The sequence below is a fragment of the Prorops nasuta genome, unplaced genomic scaffold (genome assembly GCF_024137725.1).
Source record: "Prorops nasuta isolate Cenicafe-Biocafe unplaced genomic scaffold, Cenicafe_Pnas_1.2 PNAS00001, whole genome shotgun sequence".
In the NCBI taxonomy this organism is placed as follows: Eukaryota; Metazoa; Arthropoda; class Insecta; order Hymenoptera; family Bethylidae; genus Prorops; species Prorops nasuta.
This window is the reverse complement of record NW_027116798.1, coordinates 4,091,977-4,111,988: the sequence shown is the minus strand read 5'-3', so window position 1 is coordinate 4,111,988 and position 20,012 is coordinate 4,091,977. Positions and strand designations below refer to the sequence as shown.

Sequence of the window (20,012 nt, the reverse complement as noted above, 5' to 3'; positions counted from 1 at the left end):
CAAGTGAGCGCTGTAACGCAGGCGGTAAGGTTGCCGTTTGTCATGCGGTGGGCTCGGGTTCGAGTCTTGGTGAAGTTTAAAATATTTTCATTTTTTTTTTCATTACACAAGGAATTTTTTTTTTAATAACCATTAACTTATTGGACTCAATAATAAATAAAAAAAGTGCATTTGTTAACAGATTAATATAAAAACATTGAGTTTATTTTACCTCAACTCATTTATTATAATAAAACGCATTTTTTGTATTTATTACCAAATCTAATTAATAAATGGCTACATTTGACCATTTTATAGAATTTAAAAATCAATTTAGGAAAAGTATTTTTATTTTATTCATTCACTTATACCATAAGTACTTCAGCTGTCAGATAGATCAAAGCTGTCACTACTCCTTATTTCTTTATTACACTTTATTTTTCAGTATACTAACATTTGTCTTCGTTCACACCGTTCACCGGTGACAGGCTGTGATATAATATATATAATTTTTGATATATTACGTTCTGCATTTAAGATGGCGACTGACGGATTTCCCCTGGCAGTATACTTTGTGCAGTCTGCATTCCTTATATCAAAATTCACTTACTATAGAGCGTAGTACTATTCAAGATGGCGGACTTGGCAAAGCTGGTACCCACTCACTCCCCACCATTCCCCACTAAACAAACCAACTCTCCTACACACAGCAAGATGACTGGCTAACGCTGCCTGTACGTGTGAATCCGGAGCGGAATGGAAGAACAAATAATTATTTGTAGATTTCAGGGTTAGGTTTTCGCAAATTCGGCGTTGTACCGCCCTTCCATATCATTTCCGACAGCGACTATAAATTTCAAAAATTATTTTATCATCTACAAGTCTCAAAAAACTTGAATTAGTTGCCGAAAGCGTGACTCGTAGCAGCCGACGCTGATCGCTATGGTGTGTAGCACATCAGCGTCAGCTGCTACGAGTCACGCTTTCGTCAACTAATTCAAGTTTTCTGAGACTTGTAGATGACAAAACACTTTGAAAATTTTACTGTAGCCTCGCGAAATGATATGGAAGAGCGGTACAACGCCGGATATGCGAAAACCTAACCCTGAAATCTACAAATAATTATTTGTTCTTCCTTTCCGCTCCGGATTCACACGTACAGACAGCGTTAGCCAACCATCTTGCTGTGTATAGGAGAGTTGGTTTGTTTAGCGGGGAATGGTGGGGAAAGAGTGGGTACCCCTTCTAAAGCGAGAGAGCTAATAGGCCTGTCCTTGTCTAACGTACTGTGAAACTTCTTCGTCGGTAAACAGTGTAAAACTTGTCTTTCAATAGCTAATTTAGTTTTTCAAAAAAAACTTCCACATTTTTTGGTATATTTGTTTCTTCTTAGTCTCAAATTAGTCATAGAACTTTTCTTTAGCGCGCTGCAAGGCCTAATTTTCAATATTATTATGACCAACAAAATTATAAGTATTTATAATTTTCATGAAATTTTTTTTTTATAATTTTGAGAAACCGAGTTTGTAGCGCGCTTCAGTACAGTTAAAAGAGTAAATTTTATCTCTATAAAAAAGTTCATATTCCTAATAATTTGGAAGATAATCTTGAATGAGTGTTTGAGTCGCTCAATGCATCCCCTTAACGGGATCCCTCACGCGTGCTTTACCGACAGTACAAGTCAATAAACAATTCGTTTAATAAAAGTCAAATGCGAAGCAAATTGCAAAAACGGGCTTCTTTATGACAAGGTGCCAATTATAACGAGTCAATCGAGCTTAAAAAAACTCAAATCGGATGAAGAATAACGCTGTACCACTGTCCCGCGTTCTTGAAGTGGAAATAACCAAAAGTAACTTCTCTTCAAGAACGTGGCACAATATTACAGGGTTATTTTTCAACTAATTTGAGTGTTTTTAAGTTCGTTTGACTCGTTAGGACTGGCACATTGTCCTACAAACCCACGATTGTTCAATACGCTTTGCATTTGAATTTTATTAAACTAATTGTTTATTGACTTGAACTGTCGATAAAGCAGGCGTGAGGGATCCCGTTAACCACTAGGCTACATTAACATATACATTGTGGGAAATTGAATCGCCGGCTTCGTGGCCTAGTGTAGTATAGGAGCTTAGCAGAGAATGTACACAGTGGAGTTAGCCAAAAGGTAGCCGAATCAATTTCCCGGAGTGTACGATAGATCATTACAATTTTGATGTAATCCAGCTGATATTGAAAATCACCTTACGTTATTTTTTTTCGAATAAACTCCTAAAAATCTGTGTGTTTAAATATTTTTGTATCCTACAGTTTTTTAATCTATTGAATAAATATTATTAATAACAATATTTGAACTATATCCTCGAAATAATTTCATTTCACGAAGGAAACGTTGTTGTGCTAACTTCATTTAATCGTTGCATCTACAGATTAAATCTATATTTAAAATACGTTAGAAAGATGCCATCAATTCTACCGTTTCATGTTAGTTGTGGAGAAAAACATTGCTTCATAAACGTAAGTTAAACGTTATTTCTCTTGAAAAAATCAACGTTTAAAAAGCGTCAGTAAAATTCCTTCTAATCAACCGTTTCAAATTGGTTATGGGTAAAAACGTTGATCTTTCAATATCAATTAAATGTTATTCTCCTAGATATTTATCATTATATGCTCAAAAATTTTCTATTTTAATTAATAAAATTTTAAACGATGTACCATCTAGTGGCTTTAACGTTGTACTAAAATATGAGGTCATGTTTATCGCTCTGTGCATGCGTCAAACGGCGTAAGACATTTAAATACAAGTACGCAGAGTCTGCTGCGTCTCTCTGTTGATCTGCTGCAGGCTCTGACACAGGCTCTGTTGTGTTTTGTGCTAATCTGCCATAGGTTCTGCCACAGAAAGCGGTATCAACTTTGTTATTAATCTGTTAACAGGAACTGACAAAGCACGTTTGGTTTCAAATACGATGTCATTCTACTGAATGGATTTTGTAGCAGAATTTCGTTTACTTTTGCGAAATCAGAAAAGCCTATGTGGGTGGAAGATAAAAAATAAATAAAAATTATTAAGAATAAACATTATTCATATAGTTTTGTTTCATACTTTTCAATAATAGAAATCTTATTTACAGGCTCTACAATGGTTTATTTTAATATATGAACTATATTATTTAAAAGTAATGGGAAAATGCATGGATATATCTCCTCTTGTTGTTATACTCCAATAACAGAGAAAATCACAGAATAACTTAAAAGTATATATTCAATAAGGCTTGCTAAATTATTTATTATCACACACAGATATAAAAATGATATAATTATTTAATTTGCATTTTTACTGAGTTCATGGTCACTTACGTTATATGTATATTTAAAAATCTGTTGCATTTGAAAATTATAAAAAATATATTTTTTAAATTATATAGTAAGTTATTCATTATTTATATAACATTACTCACCACATTGAAATTAAAGTTGACAATATTAAGTTACAAAATATAATTTTAAAGAAAAATTGATTGATATAGCTGTTAAATATTTATTATTAATCTATAATGCCTCTAAAACATATTTATAAAATATACTGTGTTTGCAGTAATCGCCTTTAATCATTTGAGTATGCTGATGTTCCAATCCAAAAATAGTTAAATGAGAACTATATTATTTTTCAAACAAATAAAATGTCATTTAAGAATTTGTTTCCCTAATCTATTACAATGGAAAATTTTCATTCTCTAGAAACTAGTTGTCTTTCATATTTTAATTTTACATTTAGTTGCAGGATAATTATAAATCATCAGTTATGAGGAAGCTTTGTAGGAATAACATCTATTACTTTGTAATTACCAAAGACTCTTTGTAAACCTTTTTAGGTATTTAGATTTTATTATTATGCAGAGAGAAAATTTAATTTACATTTAATGTTTTTCATACAATTGGTAACTTATTCAATTTTACTTTGTCTCTCCAGTTTTTTATGCACTAAATTTTAAAATGAATAAATATCATCTAATAAAATTAGTCAAAAATTTCTACTATGTATATAATTGTTTGTTTACAGAATTTTGAAGCGGAGAAAATAGTCCCATTGATCAAGATATATTGTAGCCCTTACAAAAATTTACTGCATAAACTAGAAACAAAAAATGTATACTACTCAAGATATGTATATAAAATATATTATAATATGTGAATTACTAAATTTTTATTCTTAAGAAAATTATAAAACTTAAATATTTAAAAAGGTTTACAAAGAGTCTTTGATGATTACAATTAAAACAGATATGGTTCCCCTGCAAAGTTGCCCACCAACTGTTAGATACCTGTGCTGCGAATAAAGATATGTTTAGTTTGGTTGTATTAAAATAAAAAAGATGGATTTAGATTCTAAAAACTGAAAATATACTACTGTAATAAATGAAAGTAATAATATAGCTGTACTAATCAATCTTTCTTTAAAACATTTTCTTGTAACATAATACTGTCAATCTGAATTTTAATGTAGTAAATAACGTTACACAAATAATAAATAAACTTACTATAATTAAACAAATATATTTTTTCTAATTTTCACAAATATAACAATTTTTATATATATTACGTAAGTGACCATATACTTAGTAAAAATGCAACTTATATATAATTATACAATTATATACCTGGTAGTAAATAATAAGGCAGGTCATATTGAATATATGCTTTTCAGTTCTTTTGATTGCTTCTGTTATTGGAGTATAACAAAAGGAGATATCTGTGCATCTTTCCATTACTTTTAAATAATACATTTCATATATTAAAATATTCTATTGTAGAGCCTGTAAATATGCTTTCTACTAATAAAAAGCATAAAACAAAACTATTTAAATATTCTTAATGGCTAATAACTTTTGGAGTCATATGTTTATTTTGTTACTAAAATTTATACCACTTTGTCATGGGTCCATTGGTTGTATTGTCTGACTATGTTTGACTATGTGTTAATTCAATCCACTTAAGTCAAATGCAATCCGATCCACTCACAGAGGCCTGTTCACTTGATCCGGATCCATCTAAGATTTTTTTTCCAAAAGTTGTATCACTGTCATTCTGTTGAATCGTAACCCGAACCAGATTATGTGAAACGTAAGCACCCTTTGTCAATTTTTAGGCTAATTGGAAAGCACTCTTTTTATCATTTAGGGCACGTTTTATGTAAGGATGATAATATATACCTTTGTGCTCACCCATTCAATCTACAACCTACGTGATTCTGCGGTACATTATTTTTTTCTGCCCCTCCCCCTTTATTTTATTACCCTACAAGTTGTAAAATAGTACTAATTTTTTACAACATTTTAGCTTCTATAATTTTTCAAAGATACATGACTGGGATATGACCTTGACAGTTTTGGAAATCTTGATGCATGATCTCTGAAATTACTCTACAAACACCCTAAGCGGAAGGGGACAATTTTTAAAACATTTACTTTAGTTTATATTTACTTACTTCCCAAGGTTTTTTAAGAGCCAACAACATAGCACATTGCCTACTAAACAAATAGCTTCTGAGATCCAGTAATGATGCTTTAGACTCTGCTAGAAGAATTCTTAAATGGTGATCAACACTGTACTTTAGATTTATACCAGCCCAATTACTGAGAGGAATTTGAAAAGTATTTAACCATCCTGGGATATCTGTAAAAATTCAAATATTTTAAAAACAATTACTATATATAAAAATATAAATTACAAGAAAACAGTGTTACCTCCTACATTAGAATTAAGCACAAATTGTGTAAAGAGAGCATCCAATTCATCATATTGAACTAGAGCTTCGTCATATAAGCCAAGCATTTTTAAAACAAATGCAAGCTCTTCCTGTATAATTACAGAAAATATTTACATATTGATCATTCATCTAATTTATGTTATAGTACAAATTTGAATAATATTTACTTGTAACAGAAAATAATGAGAGAAATTCCAATTTGGGTTAATACGTTTTTCTCTTTGCTCTCTTATAATATCTTCAAAGTGTGAAAGTGCATTATCATATGAAAGAAGCATTAAATGACGTATACGAGCTATTAGTCCTCTCCATGATTCAGCTGACCGAGGTTCAGATTTAATAGGATTTAATAAAGCAAAACATCTGAAAAGAATAAATAGAACAAATTTTCTAGTTTTATCAAAATAATTCAATTGTTAATAGATTCATAGTAGTATTATTACCTATCCCCATTTTTTGAAGCAAAATCATTTTTAACTTTATCAATAACTGTGGCTCTAGATAAAAGCTTGGTACTCTTTTTGGTATCACATGTTTCTACAATAACAATCATCCAATCTTGAATGTGATGTGAGACCAGAATTTTAAGCCATGCTTCTATGTCATCTTTTACAACTGTTTTGTAAGCATCGATATCCTTTATTGAAGAAAATCATAATTTACTTTGCATTTTTTACATATAATTAAATCTACTTACAGAACATTCACTCCAATAAATATGCATAATTGGTTGATTTATGAGATGCCAGTCTTTCTCAATAGGCAGGATTTCTCTAGCAAATGGCACAAACTTAACACCAAGTTTTACTTGTTTCACTGGTCTACTAAAAGATCTATGCCAATCAACCAAATCTGATGGAATAGCTTGCAATAGGCTGTTCTTTAATATTCCAAATAAACTTTCATCCCCTGCATCTATTCAACATGTTTTTAATTTAAAACATATATAACAAAAGTAAATAAATTATAAAAACTAACAATAAATAAACAATATATTTAATGTACATTAGTAACTTAATTTCTTCATATAATTTATTAATAAACTTATGATGCACTAAAAACTATTGATTAAAAGCCCAATTAACAAAATTGACTAGATATAATAGGAGAATAATTATATTAATTTACAGGTAATAATTGGATTATTGTCGATGACAGCTCTCGTTTTTTCGTTAACATTTGTTAAATTTTCATTGGAATTCATTTTTTAGAACAATTAATTCTTGAACAATTAATTTTCACTTAATTACGGAGGTCGAAGGCCGGAAAACTTATAGCAGAGATGAAACGGGAGATTGCTCATGCGAGGTCCCGAGGCAATCCCTACCGGTAGGCGGCGCTGGTGCTGGTGTTGGCAAACGCCGCAAACGCGTGTCTCAGGTCCATCCATCTAACCCCTAACGCCATCTATCGGAAGAGACCACGAAGCACGAGCGTTAAGCTTAGAATAGGGTAAAACATATATGCATTGTTGCCAGAAAGCGGAATAAAGAGAGAGCGGAGATATTTTCTGGGACCTCTCTATGTTTCTCGCTGTTAGCTTCTAGCAGAAGAGTCGAGGCAAAATCTTTCCGTTTCGCTTTGCCGAAAATCTACCAATATTCGATGTCATTTATATTTGCAGGCCAATGCCTTTATACATGATTTTTTCAGCATATTTATTTATCAGCATTGACTTATTTAAATCAATAATAAATTAAGGAAATGCGTATTTGATATATAATAATTATTTTAACTATAATTTCATCGTTATATTTCGCTTATTTCCGTAAAATCTGAGTTTCTTTAGTTTATTATTGATTATTGTAAGTCAATGGCAATTTAAAAAAATTTAATCTTAAAAAGAAAAGAAAAGTACCGATCAGGAATCGAACCCGGACCCACGAATCGCCACGCGATTACCTTACCGCTTAGACCACGAGGCTTCTTCAGTGCACCGTAAACAGATAGTCTTTTTAAGGGCTTGAAATCTTCTTTTAAACCATATAAATAAACGAGCAACCGACAGCTTTATTCATTATTATTCTATCATAATGGTACACAAATTAAGGAATAATTATATTTTGAATAGTTTTCAAAAGCTTTTCCAATAGCCAAGAACGAAGATAAATAATCAACGCTCGCAGTTTCCGTTCTTGGTTATTGGAAAAGCTTTTGAAAATCTACATTATATAATTATTCTTTAATTTGTGTACCATTATGATAGAATAATAATGAATAAAGATGTCGGTTCTTCGTTTATTTATATGGTTCAATAGAAGATTTCAAGCCCTTAAAAAGACTATCTGTTTACGGTGCACTGAAGAAGCCTCGTGGTCTAAGCGGTAAGGTAATCGCGTGGCGATTCGTGGGTCCGGGTTCGATTCCTGATCGGTACTTCTCTTTTTTTTTTAAGATTAAATTTTTTTAAATTGCCATTGACTTACAATAATCAATAATAAACTAAAGAAATTCAGATTTTACGGAAATAAGCGAAATATAACGATGAAATTATAGTTAAAATAATTATTATATATCAAATACGCATTTCCTTAATTTATTATTGATTTAAATAAGTCAATGCTGATAAATAAATATGCTGAAAAAACCATGTATAAAGGCATTGGCCTTCAAATATAAATGACATCGAATATTGGTAGATTTTCGGCAAAGCGAAACGGAAAGATTTTGCCTCGACTCTTCTGCTAGAAGCTAACAGCGAGAAACACAGAGAGGTCCAAGAAAATATCTCCGCTCTCTCTTTATTCCGCTTTCTGGCAACAATGCATATATGTTTTACCCTATTCTAAGCTTAACGCTCGTGCTTCGTGGTCTCTTCCGATAGATGGCGTTAGGGGTTAGATGGACGCAAGGTTGCCAAGTGTAGTACTTTCGGTACTACCGTAGTACCCAAAAGCGACATATCCTATAGCGTAGTACACTGCGGGAAATTGAATCCTTTACAATTTGGCTAACTTCACTTCCTACCGTGATAGTCTATACTAAACTATAGCATACAAGATAAATGTTAGTATAACTGGGTCGGACTATAGATAGATTTGTATAGTCTACATTACGTTTACATAGGTCGTAAATATAAATTATTAAATGGCATTAAATAGCAGTAAACACAAAATTATATTTATTATTATGCTAGGAAGCAAAAATCAATGAAACTAATTAGATTTGTGTTGATGATCATTATCAATACCAGGTGAATTTATGGGGAGGAAAAATGATCAGATAAGTATTCGTAATCATATTGACAGCTCAGGTTAGAATATTTTGCTTTGTTAAATGGTCCTTTGACTTTTTGTTGCAGGATGGATTATAATCTCTCTATATAATGGAGAGATATTACCTAAGAGTTACGTCATTGTTAAATATGATAAATGCATCTTGAAATTTTGTACTGACATATAAAGATATTGATGAATGTTATATTATTCTACAATGAATATATTGATAGAATAAATATATACATATAGCTCAACTATAACCAGGTAGATATGACCAACAGTCTTATAAATGGTTAATATAATGTTCATACTTACTTCTGTACGATTATAACGGAATATCCGGAAAGAATACATTGCTGCTTTGACGAAATATGGGAATTGGCAATGCACTTAAACATTTTGTTTGGAAATGTAGCGAAGACTTCTAAGTATCATAGGTAATCTTATAGCAGCTTCCAATGTACACGTTCATAAATTCTGTTTGTAATTTAACAATTTGCATTTATGGTTATCTGTCATTCAGTCAACGAAGGCTTTATAAATGATATGTCTGCTGTGGTTTATATTATCAAGCTCTTTAATTTCTTTCTCATTTATCTACTTTTGATTTGTTAACTGTACTTTCATGAAGTTTCAGTCTTTATATAATGCTATTCATCTGTACATTATTTATATAGGCCATAAATAATCATTTACCCACTTAAACCTGCGTTTTACTAAAATATTTTATGTAACAATATCCTTTGTAAAGAAGTTGAATTTGATAATGTCTAACATATCTATCCAATTTTCAGTTATATACCAATCATATACTTTTCTTAGACATCTTATATATTGGCAATTATTAGATTAGTCTATAATTAAAATATACCCAATAAAAAATACCATAATGGGTAATATTTTGGTTGTATATATGTATTTTTAACATATCTAAAATAGCAGTATTAATCTAATTTTAATTATTTATATTTTCAAATTGCAATATGAATTTAAGTCCTTCAAATTGGAATTCTGCACACAATCAATTTTTCAAACCAGTTTTCATAATTGCATCTGATTAAAATAACTGATAATTTATTATATAGAATTTACTTTCTTAAATATAAATGAGTATTAAATAATATTGTAACAATTTTGTAATTGAAACATCGATGGGAACAAAGCAAATGAAACTACATTGTATTTTCCTTATATTCAATTAAGAAATTATTAATAAAATATTTATTCTAAACATATATGTTGTTATTTTCTTCATTTCGAAAAATGATAGAATATATAATTAAAGAACAATAAATAACTTAATATTTATTAGTAACAATGTTGAAATTTATATACAGGCTGTTTTATTTTAAATTAACCACTCAATTATTTTTAGAATTATTTATGCTGCAAAAAAATGTCAAACAAACAATTTTTAAGTTCAAGATAGTATAAGATGGCAACATTGGCTTGACTTTTAAAGATCATTTAACGACTAAACGGTAGTCACTTTATGTTTTCTTTTTTAAGAAAACATCCTATATACATTATTACATATTTTTGTAGCTAACATTAAAAGCTTCCTAAAACCTTACTGTCATTTTTCCTTTCATCCAGTCATTTATAATATATTTCATTTTTAAAAGCGTAGATGCGTATCTATGCGCTTGTATGCGTAGTGTTCACTCACTCAGCTGCAGCTAAACCCATATCTACCATGCAATTTTAAATTGAAATATCTCGTAAACGACTGGATAAAATGAAAAACTCAAAACATAGTTTAAGACTGCTCAAGGAATAAGCTACAAGAATATATGTAATATTGTAGGGTATATTATACATTTAAAAAACTGTAGAGGTGACCTTGTGAGCGTCAAATGACCTATAAAAATTATAAACTCATATAACTATCTCATGTTCCCCTGAATGTTAATTAATCTCTTTTAGAATTTTTTTATACAACTATTAGTGTTTATGAAACTTGAATGATAAAATTAAAGTTGGACATCCTGTAGATAATGATAAGAAACATAAAATATTACTAAATTTCGAATTAATTTATTTAATAACATTCGTTCTTGAATTAATAATAATTTAATTCCATACATAATTAAAGCTTATATTCGAAAAATATTAATAGCTTTTTATATTTAAGTAATTTCTTGTTTAAAAAGATATATTTGTTTTACGGTTCAGTGCACTTGATGATAAAAAAATGAAACAATGGTTGCGTTTCTAATCCTTAGCACTTAGGTACCGCTGTATCATGATTGGTCGATTCAGTCGATTCGGCCAATCATGATGCGTCTTTTGCATAGCAACACTTGAGCGCTAAGGATTTGAAAACCAGCAAATCAGTCGAGACAAACGTGTTACACAGTGTGCATGAATCAACGCGACTCAAATTTAATTAAAAAAGGAAAAATATTAGCATTGAGAGAAGAAGGATACACGCATGAACAAATTTCAAGAAAGTTAAACATTAGTAGACTAACAGTAGGTAAATGGTTAATGAGGTATGAAGAAAGTGGTGAAGAAGGTTTAATAGACGGAAGAAGAAAAAATCGTGGGATTGAACAAACTACGGAAGATGAAAATAGAAATATTGTCAATGCAATGGAGAATAATCCATTTCAACCATCAGCAAGAATTTTAGAACAAGTAAATTTAAATATTACAGCAAGAACAGTGCGTAATATACTGCATAGACAAGGAATCCATTGTCACAGACCTTGCAGAAAAATTAAATATACTGATCAACATCGTGAACAAAGAATGGGGTTTGCTCTTCAATACCTAAGTGCATCAGAAAACTTCTGGGATAACGTTATTTGGACTGATGAAAAGGTATTTGTCTCTACGGCTGATGGTAGAATGCATGTATGGAGACCAGACGACAAAAGGATGGATGACAGATATGTTCTTCCTAGAGACCGAAGCTGCCGAATATCCTTGGCTTATTGGGGTTGGATATCCAAGCATGGAGTTGGAGAACTCCATGAAATAGATACAAAAATGAATTCAGAAGTCTACACCAGTGTTTTACAAGATGTTATGCTTCCAACGGTCAGAATGATATATCCTGCAGAAGATGTGCCAGTGATACAATATGTACAAGACAATTCCAGTGTGCATTCATCCCAAGTCACAAAAGATTGGTTCAACAATCACCCAGAAGTTTCATTAATTCATTGGCCTTCAAAGTCTCCTGATCTAAACATAATTGAAAATATATGGGGCATTATAACAAGACGCTGGATACCAGAAAGAGAAAGGACCAAAGAAGCATTGCGAAGTCATGTAACAAGAATGTGGGAAGAGCTGAGAGAAGATTCAACAATTTGTGAGAATCTTGTGAATTCTGTACCTGATAGACTCAATGCAGTAATCGAAAATGGTGGACATGCAATAGACTACTGATGGTAAGTAATTATAAATTATTCATAGCTGAAAATCATATTTCCTCATTAATTACACCTATAATTACATATAAACAGACTGCAAAAAAGAAACAACGCTTCCATTGAAGCTGCGAAGAATGGTGTTTACTGGATTTCACAATTTTTTGTAGTCTTTCTATTAGTTACTTCCATATTTTTCTTCCATGGCTTGGTAACGTTTCATTGATCCTTTCTCTTTCTAGTAGCTAGCATTTTGGTAAAAAGCCCCATATATTTTCAATTATGTTTAGATCAGGAGACTTTAAAGGCCAATGAATTAATGAAACTTCTGGATGATTATTAAACCAATTTTTTGTGACTTGGGATGAATGCACACATTGTATCACTGGCACATCTTCTGTAGAATATATTGTCCTGATAATTGGAAGCATAACCTCTTGTAAAACACTGTAGTAGAGGAGCTATGCGGTTCCGATGACAGGGAGTGGGGGAAGCTGTTTTGTGGTGTGGAAGGGGGATGGGTGGGGATAAGACTCTCTTAGTATGGTAGTGGTGGGGATGAGGAAGGAAAGGGTCTTATAGTGGGATCGCGTTTGGTTAGGGAGGGTGGGGGTATTTTTCACCCTATGTCACAGTTGGAAGGTCTTATAGTGGGACCGAGTTTGGTTAGGTAGGGGGTATTTTTCACCCTATGTCACAGTTGGAAGGTCTTATAGTGGGACCGGGTTTGGTTAGGGAGGGGGTATTTTTCACCCTATGGTACCGTTGGTTAGTTATCCTACGGGGACCTAAGTTATCCTACGGGGCCCTAGTTGAGGGAAGGTTTTTTCACCCTTCGAAGTCGATGGTTAGTTACCTTACGTAGCCTAACTATTTCCGACTCTGCTACACAGATAAACTAGGTTGAGTTAATTGCTAGTTCCAGTAGTCACCGCTAGGTGACTGCCTTCCTTAATCTTCTTTCGCGCTAATGGTATTTTAATATTACGTAATTACACACACGGGTGAACTAGTTCAATTTAATTGATAGTACCAGTAATTGCCGCTAGGTGGCTACCGCAATCCCCCCTTTTCTCGTTAGTTAAATTGTAGATAGCTATTGTGATAAGTTGCTGATATCGTGCAAGGAATTAACTTTCCATCGAGCATGGAATTATAACTTTGCATGGCTTTAACAAAACCTATGCAGCGAATAACGAAATATCCTCTAAATGAAAGGGTATAGTTTTAATAGTCTCCCCTATTGGGGAGAATAACAATTTAACATCAATTTCAGGAATATTAATATTTTGATAGGGCAACTTATTAAGTCCTAGCTGTTACTATACCCAGGTCAGGTTCACCAATTTATTAGGCCTTACAGCTCCTCACTTATAGTATGTCCTTAGAGGGTACTATTTGACCATTCAGAGCCAATCCTAGATCCTCCCACTATTCTCTCCTTCTATGGACCCTCTCTAGACTTTCATTCAAGAAATCATTTACCTTTCTACGAGCGAATTAGTTAAAGTGATAAAAAGATGTTTGACTAAAATTATACATTCGCGGTACCACGGGATACGGCTATAGAGAAGCTAACCTTCAAGAGGAGGATGTGGATGAAAAAGGACGAGGAGGAGGAGGAGGATGAGACATGGAGACTGGATGAGTAACTGATAGTAAAACTTTAGTTATTGAATAAAAAACAGTTTTAAGAATTTTTATAGCCTTCCCTGACTTATCTTTTAGCCATTTTTAGCTTTTCAGGTAAGCATATCATACGATCCATCTAACAAGCAGGCTAGGTATTAGAAAGGGAAAGAGTTGTCAGTGCACTTCATTTTTTTGAAGGGTAAAGCAAAACATAACTTTTACCTAGACATTAAGAAGCTGTATTGACACCATTCTAGCGATTGGAGAACTGATTGCTGAGTGTGCTGATATCTTCTAGAACGGATATGCTCGAGTACCTGACGCCTGAGATCATGTCATGTCATGACTTGTTACTTGATTTATGACCTTTTAAATCCTCGATTTTTTCATATTCTCTCAATTTTTTATATGCCTAGCTATCGAGAGGAATGTGCTCATAAATTTTACCGTTTCACTTAAGAAAAGTCTGCAACACGTTTATGCAATTAAAAGAATTCTGGAGAAACCACTGGTAACGTGTCATGACCTGTTTGACGCAAATTTTCCCCAGTTCACTTTAGAAAAGTCTACAACATGATTATGCAATTAAAAGAATTCAGGAGAAACCGCTTGTAACGTGTTACGACTTGTTTGACGCAAATTTCGTAGGTGGGAAAGAATACCCAACCACCCAAATATTAACTTCCAATAAGAATGCATCTCATCCCCTTCCATGAATGCATCTCATCCCTTCCACTATTTTTAAAACCCTTGTTGTCAGCAATCGGGAAATTTCAGTCAGTCAGTTTTCATTAGAAGCTTCAAGGAGGTGAAAGATCCAGTGCAAAGCTATATTCCGAATATTTTCCTTGCTGTACCACAGAAATTCTTTTAGGTGGTAAGAATTATTCTTTTATTATTATTCTCTTTTCTTGCTATTCTATTTCAATATTTTTCTTTTCTCAATTTCTATGTTTTTTCACAGAAAAATGGATTTAACCAAGATCAATGCACTTGCAAGTGTAACTTACGAACCTAAGACTTTCGTAAAGCTGAATACTTTTGAGGAGAATAAGGAGTATCAAATCACTGAATTAGTGAAAATTAAGACCAAATATGGAGAGAAATTAATAGCGAAGCTGGCTACCGACGAATGGTTCTTCCTACCCTCAAGGATGATGAAATTACTGGAGTCGCCTGAACTAATCAAAGAACTTCAAAATGCTGCATCAGCGAATACATTAAAAATCTTATATGTTGGAGGACGATACAATAATTTAGAATTTAAAGTTACCCAATGATAATCATAAGATAAATTTTGGAAATGTTTGTAAGGAATGTTTTTAAGGAATGACACCAATAAATGTTTATTATATCTTATTTATTTATTTTTTCTTTATCCCTCACTACATTAGTAAGATACATATAAATCTAGTCTATTAACTTACATTTCTAACAATACTAGTAAGCGGGTTATATTCAACGATTTTATCATGTATAATTAAACAAAACGCAGTAGTATTACTTGGAATATTTCTAGTACAATCAATCTCAATTTTAACATCAACAGTGCCTGACTTTATAGATTCATTTTGATGCGAACAATCGATGACGAAGAGAGGACCGTATTCCACAAAGTTTTTGTAATTAAGCATTGGTTTCGACTGTTTTTCTCCTGCATAATATGAATGGATAAATTTAACATACATATCATATAGTACAGAATAACGGTTTTTTTCGCTATCACTATCAATTCGGTCATATGGATAAAATTCTGAATTCAGATAGACTTTAACATCACGAACAGAACTGTCATTGAATCTAAGCACCTCCATATGCTGCGTACTCTTCTTATTTTGTCTAAATGCTAGTATAACATATCGAGGTTTCTCCAATTGTGTTGCAGCTTTTACGGCCCATGTATGCCTCTGTGTTTCAGGTAGAAGTGGATATTCGTAGAGTTCCCAGGAACGAAAAGCCATGGTTAAACTTTTGTTTTGCTCAATCAAACGTAGAAATTTAAGTTTTGTATAATCATTCAGTGATACATGAGGAATCCTCCATTGCACTTTTTGCAAATCAATTTTGGAGTTGATGATTTTTCTCGAAGAATGTAGTGAATTTATATCATCACGTGCTCGAATAAGAACGAGTTCATGACGTGCATTTATTATAACTCTTCTGTAGTCTTCACAAAAACCCAACAGCATTTGCAATGGTACACAAAAGTTGAAATGATTCGTAGACCTGTGATCTGTTAGAAACCATCCTGAATGACGTAGACTTGCACTTTCCTCAGCAGTTAAGGAGATGAGATTCTTCATGGAGCTAGTAATACCCACATTCTTACAGCGATCAATCTCAATACCATTCAATTCATAACGAATTTCATTAAACAAGAATGCCATGGAATTACAGTCAAGTCCTACGACATCTTGGGCTGTTGCATCTGGAGCACGGGTTCCAACGATTATCTTTCCCTCAATGTAGAGATAACTTTCACAGGGTAGAAGAATTAAATCTTGCTGTTGTATAGGAATTCGAATTTCATCACTATTTCCCAATGAGGCATTTGCATAAGGATTGTATGCATGCATTTCCATTTTAGTGATGCGATTGTCGAACACCGGTTGAGCGGTTACATCTAATGGATCCATTTTTATTTCTAACGTTGAAACCCAGTGATTGTAGAAAGGTGATATTTCTTCTTGTTAATGATGCGCCAACGTTACCTTCGCTCAATGTATTTTGTCCTCCAGCGTTACCTTCACTCAATGTATTCTGTCCTGCTGCAGCAGTTGGACTGATAGGCTCATCGAGTATCGGTGATTTATAAGTATTCTTGTAAATCAACATTTTCTAATATGTAAACGAATTGTGATTTCTTCACCTCCGAAATTTACTATACGATCTTCCTGATCGAGAATACGCAAGGTGAGACGGTCAATTACTTTCGCAATGACTGGCAAGTAAATGACGTTCTTCGGTGTTTCTGCGATTTTATAACCTGGCGGAACACTCGGAAAAAATTCATGTATAACATGTCGAGGTCTACCGTTTGTGTACGCACCAGCTGTAATGTTGCATTCAATTCGTAGAATATTTACTCTTATAATGTTTACGGGCTCGTCTGATTCAGCTAGTGTGTTCGGTGGAATAACACGATCTGATGAAAAACCCAACAAAGAGCCTATATTGTTAGGTTGTGTAAAATCAATCTGATATTTACACTTTATTTCACTTTTTAATGTATTATTATTAGCACGTAGAAAAATTACTTCTTCTTCATCACCTTCGAACATCTGAGCACGTAAAAAGTCATTTATAGCATTGAGCTCATAACAACCTGTAGGTATAGTTAGCTCCTGATCATCAACGTAAAATATATTGTTTGTCTCATCAACATTAGAGATTGAATTGAAGCTCTGAAAGTCTACGAGACCGAGTTCATAATGTCCATCTCGAAGATCGATCGGGGGGAAAAAATCTGACCCCAATACCGAGTCACGGCCAGAGAGTGTAACTGTTAAAGACATTGTTCACGTAGAAACTTGACACACAACTGACCGCATATGCTTGAATCATACGATTGATATTGGTCGTGGTTGTAGTAGATTATAGCAGAAGGTCCAAAATATTCCACAAGTTCAATTGGTGGTTTTAAATTTCCGAAGGAATCGAAATACTTAACGTGCTTATTACGTTTAACGTAAGCGACCCAATGTGTTCCAGGACCTTGTTCGTCATCAAGATTCACAATTGCGCACTCATTGCGTTGCGCATTTTGAGGTAGAGATGTACGCATAAAGACTCCCCGAAAATGCGGTATTTTACGGCAGACGTTTGATAATTGCATATTACTAGTAGGTCCAGATTTTGGAAGTCCATTTATTTTCTTTTCCTTTTCCTTTTCACTCCCTCTCCTATTCGACTGTATGGTGCGAGGTATAAACCTTGTCCCCGTCTCGCTTCCATTAAGCGATTGTGTCGATGCATTTCTTCCAATTGTTTTTTGGCTGCTTTGGTGTCGTTTACAGCCTTTGCTATACCTGCTGCGCCGCCAGCTAATGCGCCCACCGCACTCAGCAGCGGAAGCAATGGTAATAAACCCCCCCGTTTTGTTTTAGTAAGTGACTTTTTCCTCAATAAACCACCTCGTTTTTTCGGTACACGAATTTTTCTTTTCTTCGTACTTTTTCTAGGCACTCGCAGTCCTAAGCCGAGTTTCCGTTTTGCATTCATTGATGCCCAGACAGCAGTCGCTGTCGCTCGTTCACCTACGGATGAGTCACTAGCTATGATACGTTGTCGTGCACGGCGTGCAAGTACTTTATCAGCATGATGACGCGAGGGCAGGTCCTTATATACTGAATATGCGATATCATGCTCACGGCAAGCATCATCCAGAGGGTTTATTCCTCGATCACCACGTGCTAACCGTTCATGAAGGCGAGTACCTGGACCGCAATAATTGTAGCCAGGTACATGCAGCTCGAAGGGTAATTTATTTAGCAGCTTATTGAAAAAAGATCCACAACCATATCTCATCATGTCATGCTTTCCTAACGGGTTCGTTTGCACATCCAGCAATTTTTTATTGAAGGCGGTATTCCATCAAACTGATCTTGATTAGGTAAATTTTTTTTTTTTTTTTTTTTTTTTTTTTAATTCCGCATTATCTTCATTATATGTTTCTTTGATTCAGCATCCTCTTTAGTCTGATTCTCCATGAAAATTGATACATATTTCTTTAAATCTGCATTATCTTCAGCATGTTTCTGCATGAAATTACTCAGTTTCACTTGAAAATCATTCAGCCTTAACTCGGTTTCATCCAGTCTTAACGCAATACTTCGTAAAATATCACTGTTTTCTTGCATTTCATTTTTAAGGTTCTCACGTACAGCATTCATATTATCCAGCAGAACACGCATATTCACAGCACATTTCTCATCAGTAGCATCAAATCCTAAATTTGAAATAATATTCCCCTTAGCATTAAATGCATTCATACGTTTATCAAATTTTAATGTTTCATCTTCAGTTTTGCGGAAATATTTTCTCACATTACTGGCAGTGGAAATACCTCCAAATTTATTTATCGACATTGTGAAGTAACACAATCAACTGGGAAATTATGGAAAGTGTAATCTCTTTTATAGGATAATACGTTCTTCATGAAGCTCCTCAATTATTGATTGTATCTCATTATGATGATTCGTATGTCCTGCAGCAGATGATGCAATCAAAAGTCTCAAACGTTCAACTAATTCGTTCGGATCATTCCAATGTACATAGTTCACTGGTTTATCATTAACACACATATAACCGCTACCTTTTACAAGGTTCTTTGGAGGAAATAATGGGCTAATTATTTTCTTCCATTTATGACCCTTATTCCCACGAAGCTTTCCCTCGCTACTGTAATCTGCTCTGTGTACATTAGTTTGAGAAAGAATATTCTTATATGTTTTTAAATCATCTTCAGTATAATCATGTGGCTCTTTCATGAAGATCAATTCAAATAGACCAATAGTACCCTGATAATACTCATCATCAATAATAATAAAATCTTTACGATTTACTTTAAAAGAACATTTTCCAAGTCTCATTTTCTTAAGTCTAACATCTCGTTCAATTCCAAAATTATCATCAATTAAATCCTTATTTTTACGCAGAAACATCTCTATATATTTACGTCCAATTGGTGCATATTCTGACAAAGAACTATTTAAATCTAAGGATCTTTGCAATGGTGATGATGGAGTTTCTGCTTGCATTGGTGATGGTATTGCTAAATCATTAACATCCTTTTCCACTTTCACTCCCTCCTCCTCCTCCTCCTCCTCCTCCCCATCCTCTTCCAGAGAAAGGTATAATGTTTCATTAGGTCGTGAATTTCCTTGCTCATCATCATCATCATCATCAGATGAAGGGGTTGGAATTTTAATTCTAGAGTTGTCTGCGAAATATTTACGTTGTGGAGTCGATGAGAAATAAGTTCTTTTACGTTCTGATGGAATAATCAAAGAATTATCGCTTGCAGTAGTCTTC

General features: G+C 33.2%; 1 protein-coding gene across 4 annotated transcripts in view; it reads right to left on the bottom strand.

Moving 5' to 3' along the window:
* SIDL (SIDL trafficking protein particle complex subunit 10) overlaps positions 1 to 7,037 on the bottom strand; it is a 437,479-nt gene extending 430,442 nt beyond the window's left edge. For 3 of the 4 annotated variants that reach the window (XM_066728667.1, XM_066728658.1, XM_066728682.1), the window contains exons 1-6: positions 6,878 to 7,037; positions 6,447 to 6,664; positions 6,193 to 6,386; positions 5,917 to 6,112; positions 5,727 to 5,838; positions 5,468 to 5,655 (exon numbers count right to left, since the gene is read on the bottom strand). In XM_066728667.1, the coding sequence (XP_066584764.1) occupies positions 5,468 to 5,655; positions 5,727 to 5,838; positions 5,917 to 6,112; positions 6,193 to 6,386; positions 6,447 to 6,664; positions 6,878 to 6,953 (984 nt within the window). In that variant the 5' untranslated portion in view covers positions 6,954 to 7,037. Of the gene's footprint in view, positions 1 to 5,467; positions 5,656 to 5,726; positions 5,839 to 5,916; positions 6,113 to 6,192; positions 6,387 to 6,446; positions 6,665 to 6,877 lie in introns of those variants that run through there. The other variant, XM_066728675.1, reaches the window with a different exon arrangement.
* Between the last annotated feature and the right edge of the window lie 12,975 nt (positions 7,038 to 20,012).